Below are 16365 nucleotides of genomic sequence, written 5' to 3' on the forward strand. Positions count from 1 at the left end.
AATTAATTTGATGCTTTGAAGGCACAACAATTGCATTGCCAATGAATATTAAGTTAGAAAATACGTTTTCCCAATTTAACGTGACTTCTGGTATAAACCACGCCCACTTCCTGTCTTATATCCGAATACAGATACAGATAATTTTGTTGGTTGAACAGATGCAGATAATGATGTCTCTTCACACCCCTATAAGAGACTGCTTGGTCAAGAGTGACATTTTCAAATGAATAACTTGATACTGTCTATTACTCTTTTGGTGATGATATAATTCAATCACAAACGTGAAACAGTATGAGTTCAATCACTTTGAGCCAAGCTCCCAGCTACTGTTCCAGCTCCCAGCTCGTAACTCGCAGCTCCCACCTCGTAGCTGAGTGATTCCAGCTCACAGCTCATAGCACACTGATTCCAGCTCCCACCTCCCACCTCGCAGCCTGCTGATTCCAGCTCCCAGCTCATAGCGCACTAATTCCAGCTCCTAGCTCGCACCTCACAGCTCCCACCTCGCTGATTCCAGCTCCTAGCTCACACCTCGCAGCTCCCACCTTGCAGCTTGCTGATTCCAGCTCCTAGCTCCCACCTTGCAGCTCACACCTCACAGCTCCCACCTTGCAGCTCGCTGATTCCAGCTCCTAGCTCACATCTTGCAGCTCGCTGATTCCAGCTCCTAGCTCACACCTCGCAGCTCCCACCTTGCTGATTCCAGCTCCTATCTCACATCTCGCAGCTCCCACCTTGAAGCTCGCTGATTCCAGCTCCTAGCTCACACCTCGCAGCTCCCACCGTGCAGCTCGCTGATTCCAGCTCCTAGCTCACACCTTGCAGCTCGCTGATTCCAGCTCCTAGCTCACACCTCGCAGCTCGCTGATTCCAGCTCCTAGCTCACACCTCGCAGCTCCCACCTTGCTGATTCTAACTCCTAGCTCACACCTCGCAGCTCCCACCTCACTGATTCCAGCCCCTAGCTCACACCTCGAATAGAATTAAAAGATTTGTTTGTGCATATTTATATCTTCAGCTGGCTTATATAAAACGGTGACACTCATGTGGAAGCATGGACGTGGGGTGAGCTGGTAAGTTGCAAAAAGTAGCAGTGGTTTTATGTGGGGGTTGGTGGTGCTTCTATTGGGAGATATATTCCACAATCAATATTAACACAATCAATGTTTTCTAATGGACATTTATATATAATAAAATATAGCCTAATATAAAAATTGCCTACTCCAGCTTTAACCTTCCCTTTTCATCTTACAATGATGTACATTATCATTTTAATAAATGATCTGTTCTAATATTTCTCAAAATTAAAGTAACATATGTTAACACAACAGGTCTTTTGGCAAGGGTGAGCTGCGAGCTCAGAATTGTGAGCTAGGCATGAGCTGAGAGCTGGGATCTGGGACCTACAAACTGCGAGGTGGGAGCTGAAATCAGCGAGGTGTAAGCTGGGAGCTCGCAGCTTGCATTTGAGGATTGTACCCACTCTCATGTGAAAGGCACATTTTGACTTCAAACAGAATGTGTTCAAAGGAACAACTGTTCCTCTGGGTCAGTTGTGCCCATAGTGTGACGAACTGGAGAGTTTAGGACCCAAATGAAGACGGAAACAGAGGTTATAACGAAACTGAGATTTATTATGGTGATATGCACACTCGTAGTCGGTATAACAGGCAACAGTTCGTGATCCAGGAAATCAAGCAGCGAAGCAACAGTACAAAAGGGAGCAATACGTCTTGTAAATCAAAGTCCAGGCAAGGTTCGTAATCCGATAAATCTGGCAGCAGAGCAACAGTACAAAAGGGGCAGAAGCAGGTCCGCAGTCCAGGAACAGGCGATGGTCGGTGTACAGGGCAGTCCGAGGCAAAGGTACAATAAATGGCAGGCGAAGAATCAGGGTCAACACGAGACAGGCAGGTCGGGAAACGGGTAGGCAGAAATCGGTGGTCAAGAAACAGGCAAGGATCAAAACAAACAGGCAGTAAACTGGGGCAACAATCTCGCACCGAGTGACTGGTGAACAGGGACTATAAACAGTGGAAAACAGGTGTACACAATAACAGTAATGAGTGAAGGGCTTGCAAATGCCTGCTGAGTAAGAAACCGGTAACAGCTGAGAAATGTCATTGACAAACCATGCCTCCAAAGATCGTACAAAATAAAAGATCTACAAAGTGAAGGCATGGCAGGCAACGTAACACATAGGTGGGGTCAGTACCCCTTACCTGTAAGTAAACAAAAAGACACAATAAGTGATTTATTACCATTTTTAAAATCAGGTAAAAATCGTTAAATACAAATTCTAACAACAAATTTTTATTCAAAATATTGTGGTGCCAGGTTTAATTTTCCTTTAGCTCACTTGTTGCTGGTGTCTCTTGTCTGCACACATTTTTGCCAGTCTCTTTCAAAGATGCCTAGAGAAAAACAATTTTCTACATATGAATATTTCTTAAAAATGATTTCAATAATTGTTTATTGCTGCTATTTCATTAACAAGGGACTGGACGCTGAAAGGAGAGACACGACTACAGGAAATTTATCTTTAATAAATTCAAAATTAAAACAATTTTACTGTATTCTTATTGCAGACATTGGGGAGAGTCTGTCATGGTTTTTGGATTTTGCTCATTTACTCAGAAAATATGTAGCCTAGCACTATGAAGTTTTATTTCAAACATCTCTGACATGTCAGTAGTCATAACCCGTTTCAATTACGTTCATAACTTAACTGAGTCAGATAAATTATGGTGGATTTTTACTACCATTTCTGTACAGTACTGTACATCAAACCTTCCAAGTAGCCTACTGTTATAAGCAAAATGACATGAGGACAACGTAGTGACCGGTGAATGAGTTATTGTTCCACAGCATTGCAAAAAGAGGCATTTATCTAATTGACAACAGACCATTTAATTAAAAAAAAATATTAGGCTCTTCATGAAATAAATGAAAAGTTGAATTTAGCTATAGCCAATTTATGAATTAAAACCTGACAAAACCAAATAGCAAAAGCCAAATAGCCTACTATACAGACCAATCTGGTGTGTGCTTATAAATGCATGTGAACAGGGTTTATTTTCCATTTACCCTTAGAGGCCTAGGGTGATTTTAATGTTTTTTCAAGATCCTCAGTTTTTTACAGATTAAACAGGTTCATCTAATAGATATACTCTCATGCAACCCCTCATTTTTTCACAAGACTTGTCCCTATCAGGAAATGTCAAGATTTGGCGTGAATATGATATGAATTGGTAGGCCCCATTATTTAAGAAAAAAATCTTATTTCCGTATTTAATTATGTTTTTAATAATTGGCTGTTTTTATACTGTATACTGTAAGACTTGAAAAGTCTTATTTTAATTATGTGACTAGATAAATTAATAGCTACTTGCATGCTGCATGCAAGGGTGTTTATTTTTGGCTATGGGGACTACAGTGGCCTGTGCTCAGAGCTTTGGCACTATTTGCTGATGAAGAGACATCTGGAAAATACTATTGAAGACTGGGCCTAGTTGTTCGGCACACAACTTCAGCACACAACCACCAATCCCATCTGGTCTCCCATTTTCTTACCTTATTTTGTTTTAGAGTTCTTATCACACAACTGTCATTAAAAACGTTGTTACTTGACATTGTGTATTAACTTTAAGAACATTACATTTCCTGTGTAAAATCTGATACATCAAACATCAGTTAGATAAAATGTATTCAGGTCTTGTGCCAGTTGTTTGTTAGTTGTACCCCTCTAGTTCAACCCTTCTGTTGCCTCTTTTGTCCAATGATCATATCCATTTGCTCTCAAACAGAGCCCAAGTTGTGTGTACTCACTTCCCTCTCCAATTTTCCTTTATCACACAGCTTTTCTAAGTCGCAATAGGTGTTTTTCTTTTCCTAATGTTTTCCCACGTGCTGATTTGTTGAGTTATTGTGTATTTGAGGGACTTGATTTCTGAGTGTAAGACCCAAACTCAGCCCGTACTTCATAATCATATAATGGTCCCCCCTTTTCCTTACTGTGCAGTGTCTGACTACAATTTGTACAACATGGCAGCACAAAATCTACACTTTCAAAAAGGCTTTTTGCAAGCCAATGCAAAGTCAATGGGTGATTTCACAGTCACATCATCCATATTTTTGGCTGGACCGCAACAGCGGGGCCAGCCCTACAAACGCGAATGTCTGTGGGTGACTGGCTGACTGACTGAATGATGAAGTTACACCATTGGTCGCCCGAGTTATGAAGTTACACCATTGGTCGGCCAGATCACATGTGTTAGGTCCAGCCATATACTAGGTTTTAACCTGGTCTTGTTTTCTACAGCCTATGGTACATCCTCATCTTCCATTGCAGTGGTAGACCACTGAAATTGGCAGTACACCAGCCACAAAGCTCATGGCTCTTAAATGGACCGAAAAGAGGTAATTTAATTAGTTATGATTGAATCCAGCTGCAGCACACGCACTGATAATATATTCAGCCTAAACGTGACCATATTCCACCTGCGCTGCTCACTTTAAGCCGTACACTCCTCGCCTCTGGTCACAAAAACACCAAAATTCAGAAGCCACATCCAGTGCTTTTTTTGGTAAAAAGAGCCTTGAGTGTCTCTAAAAACGTTGTTATGTCTGGAATATAATTTTATCACTGAATATATTGATTCTGTTTAAGATATTGTTATTTGTCAACACCTATTTTCAGGGCAGTTTTATATTTTAAACCACCAATGAACACTCAGATCTTTTGAGGCTTAATTTTCCAAGTCTTACATTGAGACCTCATCTGGAAATTCTCTTCAAAATTTGCATAGAGAATTATTTTAAGTACATTAAATGGCCAAAGGTATGTGGACACCTGACATCAAACCAAAATTATGGGCATTAATATGGAGTTGGCCTATCCTTTGCTGGCTATAATAACTTCCACTCTTCTCTGAAGGCTTTATACTAGATGTTGGAGCTTTGTTGCAGGGATTTGCTTTCATTCAGCTAGAAGAGCATTAGTGAGGTCTGGCACTGATTAGGCGATTAGGCCTGGCTTGCAGTTGACTTTCCAGTTTATCCCAATGGTGTTGGATAGGGTTGAGGTCAGGGCTGTATGCAGGCCAGTTAAGTTTGTCCGCACCGTTCTTGACAAAACTGTTTATATATGGACCTCACTGTGTGTCTGAGAGCATTGTCATGCTGAAACAGGAAAGGGCCTTCCTCAAACTGCTGGGTAAGCACATAATCATATAGAATGTGATTATATGCTGTAGCATTAAGATTTTCCTTCACTGGAACTAAGAGGCCTAGCCCAAACAATGAAAAACATGAAAAATGGTAATACTTATCATTACCGACCAAAATAAAAAAGTATATAATCAGTATTTGCAATATTAAGATAAAGTAGCTTACATGTACTTCATTGTGTTATGCCACATATTTTTTATTTTCTTTATTTTAACTTAGGTGAAGCAAAGCACTTGTGAACAAAGAGATTATATAATATCTTTTCTCCACAGACTGTTCACACATTATGATCAAGATGTTACTAATGTGCATTTTATTTGAGTAAGAGTGCTTTGATCAACTGTAAAACTTTACATTAGCTCTAGATGTTATATTTGTTTGTAGGTCACTAAATGATAACTAACTCAAACGTCTTACAAATTCTGCATTGCAGTGTGATTGTAGAGTAATTAGGTCATTCTCTTTGTGATGTCTTTCCCTGTGGTCAGGAGGTCACTGTATGGACTGTTCCCTTATAAATCCAGTATGATTGGACTTGAATCTCTGGCTGACCCATCAGGAGACTGGGATATCCTGGAGACCATTGGGAAGGGAACCTATGGGAAGGTCTACAAAGTATGCAACAAAAAGAATGGGAGTATTGCAGCTGTAAAAGTCCTTGACCCCATCAATGTAAGTCAACTGGAGCAGCTTGAACAAATATAGGGTGTAGTACAGTAGTACACAGATGTAGAAAAGTTTGGAGACAGAGTGAAGATTCCCCCTCACCATTGAGTTTCTTCGAAAGCACCTTCCCAGAACCTCTGATGGATCTTATTACAGTGAAAACACACTAATTGTAGTACACTAATTGAGTAAGAATTGACAACATGTAAATTTACACAGATTTTGTTTCCTTTAATCCTATCCTTACTGTCCCAGTCCTCAGGTCAGATCGAGTCGAGTTAATTAATCTTGGACACTCTTAACTCATACAAGCTCTTGCTATCCCTCTGTTTTCTCTCTCAATATTTTTTTCTCTCTCTTTCTTTCACCCTCTATGCTTTTCTGTGTCTCCCCTTTCAGTTTGTGTCACAGTGTCAGTATCACCAGCCTCTTTCACACATGGAACCTATAACATTGCCGGGTTCAGTTATCTGGGTTAGGTATTGGTTTTCCCCATTCATATATAGGTTTCCTATATGGAAAAATTCCATATCTAGCCTGTTCACACATGACATGACTGTGATGGACAGATTAGGTAAGGCAGGATGTCTATCTTCCAAAGCAACGCAGGACAAATGTTAATGTTCCATTAGTTTATTGATAAAAAAATATATTTTGATGAATAATGGTTTTGGCAGAGATATAAATCCTACCAACACAACATAGTTGAATAGTGATAGTTCTAAGATAACTTATGGTAACATCTTTAGCCAGTCTAGCTCAGTTATATGATCCCAAATAGCTAACGTTAGATTAAAAATGAAAGTGTCATTTGTCAGCTTGAAATAAACACTTACTGTGGAGTTCTTTTCAGCAAAATGTCATGAAAAAAATTTGTTAGCCAAGTACCAGCTGGCTATATCTGCCACTGACATGTGACCTGCATAGACATAATGATAGACAGCTTGCTAGATAGGGTAAAAAAGCAACTGTGTGTGGATTTAACTTCACGCAGTCTTTATACATTGACTATTTTAAATCCACCTAACATTTGAAGATGCATTGAAAATGTCATCACAAAGTCATGTCAAGCAAGGACAGCCACTCTGTTTATTGCATCCCTTAAAGTTACAATCTCGAAGATTTCAGTTTCGTTCTCTATGGCGGTGCCAATGGCGAGAAGCAGTAATTGCAGGTGCGTTTTTGGACCTCACTTCCCATAGATCCAACCAGATCCAACCATTGTCGCTTGTGTGACGTCAGTCAGTTGGCACCTGGGCCACGTCAACTATAACACTTATTATTTACTGAATAAAAAATGGTTGTTATAAAAGTAATGTTATGTACATACTCATTCATTGTCTAACATTAGGCTAACTTAAACTGTCTTTACACTGCCGAGCCGGGTTAAAATGCTGTAGCAGATCTGGGGTAGAATTAGTGATGATCAATTTCCACACGTTCTTTATCCACCGTTTGCCCGGTGTGAACATCTTCACACTGCAGAGAAGAATTTGTGGGATTCGCTGTGGCTCGTGCAGTTATGTATCTCGTGCACAATAAACAGTCTTTTTCGTGAATGACTGTTGTGTAATATTTTTGAAACAACTGCCTTACAAAATGTTACCTCTGGTGTTTCTGGTTTTGCTAGCTAAACTCTTCGAGAATAAAGCTGAGCTGAGTGTTAAATTAGCAATCAGTACAAGACGAATAAAACAAAAACAAAGGAGATTTCATCAAAAAAGGGCATTAATGCTGAAGCATTAATGTTGAAAGAACAGATTCAGTCAAATATTTATTAAAGAAATTGTACCAGAACAGTCTTGCATATAAATGCTGTAACCTCATGTGTCCTTTACCCGGGAACATTGCTGGTTCTGTTCACACTAGAGGTGTGGCAGTAGATTTCCACAAATCTTACCAGGTCCTGAATTGGCAAATTGGAGGAATGTCCTGTTCACATGTTGCCAATATGAAAAACAGAACATTTATGGGTTAAGATGCATGTGTGAAAGGGGTTACTGTGTTTCGTTCAGCTTGCCCCCAAGTCTCTCTGTGGTCCAGATTTTAATCCCTACTGTGCACTGTTTTGTTGATCAGATGTAGCTATAACACAGTGTCTGTGATTGCATCAGTCACTCAGTTCTTGTCCCCTACCCCATTCAACCCCCTACTACATTTTCTTGTGTATGTAGATGTAACCAGTCCACCTCACCTTACATCCAATGCTTATGTCTAACGCAGAACATAAGCATTAGGCATAAACATTCAGTATCCTTCAGAAACTGGGAAAAGAGCTACATAGCCTCTGTGTAAGATGTGCAAATGCTCACTGATAAATTGGTGTTTCAAGCTTCATCTGTACTTACTGTAGCATATAAAACTTCCTATACTGGACTGCAGAAGTAGCAGGTTTGAGCTATTTAGGTCTATAACCTACAATTGCTTTTAGGCCAAAAAACAATTTCCAAGTACAAACAGGTGAGTAAGGTTTGAATTGTTGATTTTACTTTCCTGGAGTGTGCATCTCAGAACTGTTGTGATTTCAAGAAGTTTCACATTATGTGAACACTAATGCTGTAATCTGTAGCATCAAGTAAATTTAAGTAGGTGTTATTTCTTCTTACACAATATTATGACGTCACACTGTTAGATTGATGTGTAAATATCATTTATCTGTATTGTGAAGTGCAGTGACCGCTGCCTAATCAATCTGTATGAAATATTTTCCCATTGATAGGATGTTGATGAGGAGATTGAAGCAGAGTACAATATCCTCAGATCTTTGTCCAATCACCCCAATGTAGTCAAGTTCTATGGCATGTTCTACAAAGTGGACAACTACTCTGGGGGACAACTCTGGTTGGTTCTGGAGGTGAGATCCTTCACCTTTGCACCGTTGTTGACTACACTGGGAGTCCTGTGCTGTGGTCTCTTTTACATGTGTCTGGCAGAGGAACAAATAAAACCTTGCTGTGCCACTTGTGCTCCATTTTGTAAATGAGGTCTATTCAGTGTTTAGATATTTTTTATATATTTTTATATAGTATTACAGTTTTACTCTGTCCTCCTCCCGCCCTCCATTTAATTACAGCTGTATGACTGCCATCAACAAGGCAACTTACATAACATTTTCGCCAAACAGTGATGGAGAGCCAGCTAATTTTAGAAATATGTGAATGTGACGCAGGCGGGATATCATCAACAAAATTTCCCTTCCACCAACAATGTTCTAACACTGGAAGAGGAGATAGCCACGGGAACTAACCAACTACTGTACACAAGGAGATGGACAGTGGTCAGGATTTCACAATTTATTAAGCTGAAAGGATAATTCCATTTTTGGTTAAAACATACCTAGATGTGAATTCACGACACCAATCTGTGGGGCATTTCCATAGACATGAATATTTAACATGACAGGAAAGCATGCACTCTGCCAACCTAAGCTGTGAAGCAACCAAAAGTAAGCCTGTGCATGTATGTGCTTAGAGTGCAAAACATTGGAGGTCCCCATGAAAGTGAATTAGAACTACCAGAATTTTGAAGGCAAAATAAAACTTTGCTGATGGTATTTTAAAACTCTATTAACATTGTGTGTCATATGAAAAGCAGATTGTGGAAAATATGTTTCATTTTGTAGGCAAATCTGCAGTAAATAGATAATTTTAGATTTTTTTCCTTAATAAAGTATATGGAGTGCCAAGGCCTAGAAATTATACTGCCTGGAATGGTCTAACTGCTTTATAGCAAACATCACATTCAATTCGATCAGCTAAACTGGTCAAGGTTGGCTATCAAACCCCCTTTGTGCCTTATTTCATTGCATTGGACTGGATCATAAACTCTTTGACCACAAGTATGCTAAATCTGAGGGTGATATGCGGAACTACTAAAGATCTATGAAGCAGAAAGTAAGCAGTGTACCCTTAGTGTGTCCAAATCTATCCAAAATATCAAAATTGTGCATTGCTGTAAATCATTCATAATCACATATTTCACTACAAATGACTGTTTTGGCTCATGAAACTCACTTTTGCATAATTTTAAAGTGGGAATTACTCTTCATCAGGCTATGGGTCTAAGATATCTAGGATCAAAAACCTCTCCAAAAATGAAAAAAATTATTTTTGTCCTTTATAAAGCATATACATTTGCTCCGTTATTGATGCTTCAAGATGAAACATTGATATCACATATCAATGCAAAAACACTGTGACACACTATGGTACACATACCTAAATGTGTGATCATTCACACTTGTATGTTTTTCTGTACAGTTTGTAATCTTTTTACATGGAAATCGGACAACATTTTTACAAATGTTACTACTATGTTACTATGATGAATCCAAGGTAAATTCTATATTCATCTAGTACGTCTCAGAACAGAGTAAATTTGAATGAATATATACCATTCCCTTTCCATTCCACACTAACAGCTAGGGCTGTTAGTTAACCCCCTATACAAAATTGTTGAGTATTATTACAAAAAAATAGTTGTATGTAACAACCAATGCAACTATAGCAATATCAAAAATATGACACAACATAATTATTTAAATATTACGTATGAAATAACACGTACATGTTCGTATATATTCTAGCTAGACTTCATGCTTCCTCCTCTACTGACTTACTCCACAGAGAATTTGCTTTAACAGTGCTGGTGAGTTGGCAGTAAAATCTTCCAAAATCTGAAAGAAAAAACAGTTAAGCCTCAACAAATTCTTGTATATTACTGCATAATGTTATGGTTGAATGTGCAACGTTGTGCTGAAGCAACCACTCATGCAGAAATGCAAGGCTCTCTCTCTCTGTAATAAAATTCAAATTAAACATGTCATATACCATTGGAAAGCTTGTACTCTCCTCTACACAAAACAGTTATCAATCAAATCAGAAAAAACTGAAAGGAGTTACACCAGTGTAAATTGCAAATGTGGTTTTGTGCATGGGCATTGTAAATACCTTCCCTAGCTTTCTATTTGCATGTTTATTTCTCAGATTGTTGAAGACAATAAATGATCACTAAATCCTGAAAGGGTCATCTTTATGTGTAAAACCATTGGTAAAATTGTTAATTTATTCCACATTTTGGCCACAGATATTGATAGTAGACTGACAAGGTATAATTCTTCAAAAATTGTGTATCATCTACTAATACAGCTAGAACACAGAGTCTGTTGTTTCCACTCATAGTTTGGTTGCAGGCGCACCGAATACCTGAGTTGAGCAATCTCAGGATGCTGGCATCCTGGTCACTCAAAAGTTGGCCAGCTGAGACCAGCGTCGGGCTGAAAAGCTGTCTCTGGGTTTAACTGTCTTTTGTCTTTGTTATTTTACTGTAGTTCATTCCTTTTATTTATTGTTTTTTTTTTTCCTGGAACCCGTGAGGGGGAAGGGTGAAGGTGTTCATTTAGATCTGGAATTGCCAGATCTCCCTCCCAGGGGTGTCACACTGGCATGTGGCATCCTTGTTATCACTGGTACTGTATACTTCCTTAAACATGTAGGTGTCTTATGATTCAGAAACCACACACACACACACTTACATGCCTCTACCAAAATTCCCATTCCCAGTCTTTTAATAAATCAATAAAGCAATGCAAGCAATACAGTTTGTTTTTGTAAAAACCCTAAACTCCGCCCTCTTCTTGATGTCCATTATTATTGCATTTTGTCATACTGAATGGTTTCATACCTTTTGAAAAAATGTAATATCAGAGAATCTGTGTAAACACAAAACACATTTTTAAAATTATTATTTAATGTATTTAATGAAAAATGTTTTCAAACACCCATATCACCCATGTGAAAAAGTAATTGCTCCCTCAGTTTCTCAGTCTACCAATTAAACAAATGTATTTGATTCAGCTGAATGAACACAGCTGGGCTTGATTACAGCCAGCCCTTTTGAATCTAGATCTCACTCTTACCATCAGAGTGAAGTAGTCACCACAAAGTTTCCACAAGCACATTATGCCACAATCAAAGGAAATTCCAGAAGAGATGAGAAAGAAATATATCAGTCTATAAAGGGTTACAAAGCTATATGTAAGGCTCTGGGACTCCACTGAGCCACAGTGAAACCCATATCTCCAAATTGAGAATGGCTGGAACAGTGGTGAATCTTCCCAGGAGTGGCCAGCCTGCCAAAATTTCTCCAAGGGTGCTGCGTCAACTCATCCAGGAAGTCACAAAAGATCCCAGAATAACATCTAAAGAACAGCACACCTCTCTAGCCTGTGGTGAGTTAGGGTCTATAATAAGAACTCCCATAATAAGAAAGACTGGGGGGAAAAATGGAATTCATAGGAGAGTAGCAAGGCAGAAACCACTGAAAACAAAGAGAAACATCAGTGCTCATCTCACATTTACAAAAATGCACCTGGATGATCCCCAAGCTTTTTGGGATAATGTTCCATGGACAGATGAGTTGAAAGTGAAACTTTTTGGACGATACGGCTCTATTATGTCTGGGCGTTAAGCAAATACAGCATTTCACCGTAAGAAAATCATATCAACAGTCAAACATGTTGGTGGTAGCATGATGGTGTGGGGATGCTTTGCTGCCTTGGAACATGGACGACTTGCCATTATTGAAGGAATTCTGCTCTATACCAGAAAATTCTTAAGGAGAATGTCCAGTGATCTGTCTGTGACCTGAAGCTGAAGCGCTGGGTTATCCAGAAAGACAATGACCCAAGAGCAAGTCCACATCGGAATGGCAGCAAAGAAACAAAATGAAAGCTTTGGAGTGGCTTAGTCAAGGTCCTGACTTGAACTAGTAATGTAAACGATATGTCAATTTGTCAATTGTCAGTTGCAAGCACATACGTCAAATGTTAAATTAAATAATCAAAAATAGTATTTTTTCTTCTTTTTTTTAAATTCTCAAACTGTTCAAAATAAAATATTCCCTAATGTGAGTGCGCCACTGTTCTAAATGAATAATAGAGGGGACAGATGAGGCTTATTGTCATTTACTTTAATCACTGTCAGTTAAAAAGATAGCAAGCTTGGTTGAATTATTGCTACTAAAGGTGGTGCAACCAGTTATTATGTTTAAGGGGGCAATTACTTTTTCACTGGGTGATATGGATGTTTCATTAAATAAATTAAGTAATAATTTTAAAATGTGTTTTGTGTTTACTCGCATGCCTTTTGTCTGATATAGTTTTTTTTTCTTAAGATATTAAACCATTCACTGTGACAAAATGCAATAATAGAGGAAATAAGGAAGGGGGCAAAAACTTTTTCATGGCACTTTAAAATTGCAATATTTATTCATGATGACTTCAGATTATACAAGTCAAAAGTATTCTTCCAAATATGGCACAGAACATACTTTGGTAAATCCCCAGTCCTTGAAGCAGAGTTTAGGGTTGTAGAAAGACAAACTGTATTGCTGGCATTCTAGGATGGTTGAATCACAGTGCGATACCGGTTAGACAATAAGTCAATTTACAGAGAGGAATTCCTTTCTGATTGATTTATTGAAAGATTGGGAATGGGAATTTGGGTAGCATCATATAAATGTGTGTGTGCGTGTGTGTGTGTGTGTGTGTGTGTGTGGTTTCTGAATCACAAAACACCCACATGATTATGGAAGTATACAGTACCAGTGATAACATGGATGCCACATGCCAGTGTGACACTCCTGGGAGGGAGATCCAGCAATTCCGGGAAACATCGTCCTTAGCCACATTGAAAAAGAGAGCACACTCACACCAACACAATATGAAATAAATTAATACCTTCACCCTTCCCCCTCACGGGTTAACAATTAACTAAAGCAATGAACTACAGTAAAATAACAAAGACAAAAGACAGCAAAAACTAAAATTACATTTTGTCTGAAGATCTGAAACCATTCGGTGTGAGAAATATGCAATATGCACGAAAAATACCTTTTCACAGCACTGTATGTGAGACAGGCCAAAAATTAAAAATCAGTTTGAATGACCCCACTGGTAGCATCCATGGAGGGTAATCACACTTTGTAGCACCAGTTATGGAATCAAAATATGAAATTTATATAAATTCTCCAATCCTTGGTACTTAAAGGGTAATTACAAAACATGTTTGTACAGCTATGGTATGGAGGGTATGCACATGATGTCACAGTAAGTGGAAGTCACTGCAGTTACACCCACTGAGTGGCAGAAAGACTACTGAGTGGCAGCGTTAGCATTCAGCTTGAATGCCGCGAAAACACAAAAAACACATCTAAAATGGGAAAGAGCTGTTGTGCGATTGACTGTACAAATAGATTCAACAAGAAATCAGAGCTATCATTTTATAGACTGCCGAAAGAAAAGAGAAGCAAATGGATCGCTGTAATTCGCAGAAACAACTGGAATCCAGGCACCGAAACGTGGATTTGCGGTTGTCATTTTGTGTCAGGTATGTTGAATTTTTTGGTAAAATCATAAGTTATGTACTGTATTGACTACTCATCAATTAAATATTTAGCATCTTTCATTTTTCATTTATTAAAAAACATGCATGATGATGAGCCCTGTGTTCTACAAACAAAGGGGGGGTGGTAGTGTTAGCCAAGAATATAAATTAAGGTAGCCTATGATTTTACCCAAAAATCCAACATACCTGACACAAAATAACAACCGCAATAACAATCCACGTTTCGGTGCCTGGATTCCAGTTGTTTCTGCGAATTGCAGCGATCCATTTGCTTCTCTTTTCTTTAGCTTTCGGCAGTCTGTAAAAAGATAGCTCCAATTTCTTGTTGGATGTCCATGGACCACTGGTTCTTTGGTAAGTTCTTTGGTAAGGATCACTGTCGAGTCCAACTGCCTTTAAGCAGATAATCGTTTGTTTTACTCCAGGTTTTGCAGTTTCATTTACTAAAGGCAGCCATGTCACAGCATGTTTTGCCACTCAGTCCGACTGAGGGGGCGTATTCCGGTGGGAAAGTGACGTCAATGCATACCCTCTATAATTAAACATTTTAACCCATTCCATTATTTTAACTTTTCTGAAATAATAAAATTCAGCAGAAAAAACTGGTAGAAAATGTCTTGGTGCTGCCCTTTAACGTTTGAAAAATGCTTTTTGCATTTTGCTCTGGCCTCGCCCCAATCATGATATTGGAGTACGTCTTTGGAGATACTACTATGTCATGGAAATGCCGATCATGATATGCAGCACAAAAACATATTGCTGCTCACAAATTAGTCCATTTACTTTTTATTACAATGGAACACTGTTGTCACGTGATAGGCTAGATGGATTTCAGCCCAACGTTTTTCAAGCTAGAGAAACATGGCGGCCTGTTCATAAACTTTCTAATATTCCACCTAAACGGTGGAATATTAGAAATATTTTTTCTAAAAACATTTGAGGCAAATCTTGATTCTTATTCTACAATGCGTAGTTTGACATTTTTATCCAAGATTCATGAGCCTGGAGCAACTACACTGTACAATTCATTTGTATATAGAATACTTCATGCAAATGAATGGACACACCTACTCTATCCACCCCAGGACACATTTTTCAAAAATGTGTTGTAGGCGGAGCCAAGCTGAAACTGTGAGTCCAATTAGTGTTGGGAAGGTAGATTTTAAAAAATGAATCAGCACATTCAAGTCAGTATGTCAAAGTGAATCGAACTTTTGAGTTTGTTTGTTTCATTTGTTATTTTCTCATACTTCAATAATTCATTAATAAATCACTCACTTTGCCGAATGTAATATTTACTTTTTATTCCTGCCATTCTGGCTCTAGCTCAAGTTATTCACTTGCAGCTCCCAGCAAAATGTTGGTGCTCACGACAATATATCCAATAGTTAGGAGTGACTGGATTTCTTTTCTCCCACTTAGATGCTACTAGACTAAGCTTAATCTTTTGAAACACGTGTGTTCTTTTACAAGCAAGGTAAACAGGTTCAGTCACCACAATGCAAAAACCTCTTTCCAACACAGCCAACTCTCACATGGTGTGAATTCACACTAAGTTCAATATATATCTAGACAGAAATTACTGCTAAGTACACTTTTACGACTATAATACTTTTTATACACTGTTTAACATTTTTAGCAACTTTAACAACATTTATTCTGCATTATCAGTCTTAAATTTGCTAGGACTCTGGGAAAGTGGGTGTCGATAACTGGTGGCTATAGTATGAAACTTAAATGAAAGGCTATTGGCAGTGATGACTGATTAGTAAAATTGAGATGGAAATTTTGCTATTTCAAAAGATGGCCACTGGACTGTCATTTCAATTTAGACAAATATGGCTGACGTCCGAAATATGTGTATGCCCACAAATTTTAGCAAAATTGTGGTGATACTTCAGGGGACGATAGACAGCCAAATTGTGGCCAAGCATACACAGGCTTGCAGTGTTATGGTACAATGTGGCCTGCAGGGGACGCTTTTTGCAAAATACTATTTTGAATAAGCTCCATAAGGCCAAATTCTTAGAAATTTCACAGGAACCCTCAGCTTCCCTCCAACAGT

General features: G+C 38.6%; 1 protein-coding gene across 1 annotated transcript; it reads left to right on the forward strand.

Annotated features, from left to right (window-relative positions):
* The first annotated feature begins 4150 nt into the window (after nt 1-4150).
* Nucleotides 4151-8890, forward strand: LOC135250648 (myosin-IIIb-like). Its single transcript, XM_064327169.1, has 3 exons — nt 4151-4419; nt 5718-5901; nt 8615-8890. Exons 1-3 carry the CDS (start codon nt 4394-4396, stop codon nt 8876-8878), a joined length of 474 nt encoding a protein of 157 aa, XP_064183239.1. The 5' UTR covers nt 4151-4393; the 3' UTR covers nt 8879-8890.
* Nucleotides 8891-16365: the final 7475 nt, after the last annotated feature.

This window comes from Anguilla rostrata, chromosome 3 (genome assembly GCF_018555375.3).
Source record: "Anguilla rostrata isolate EN2019 chromosome 3, ASM1855537v3, whole genome shotgun sequence".
Classification (NCBI taxonomy): domain Eukaryota; kingdom Metazoa; phylum Chordata; class Actinopteri; order Anguilliformes; family Anguillidae; genus Anguilla; species Anguilla rostrata.

Excerpts from the sequence above, each read along its gene's own strand:
- LOC135250648 (XM_064327169.1), top strand. The coding sequence starts at position 4,394 with ATGGCTCTTAAATGGACCGAAAAGAG. Across the intron at positions 4,420-5,717 it reads CTTAAATGGACCGAAAAGAG|GAGGTCACTGTATGGACTGT; the intron begins GTAATTTAATTA and ends CCCTGTGGTCAG. Across the intron at positions 5,902-8,614 it reads AAGTCCTTGACCCCATCAAT|GATGTTGATGAGGAGATTGA; the intron begins GTAAGTCAACTG and ends TCCCATTGATAG.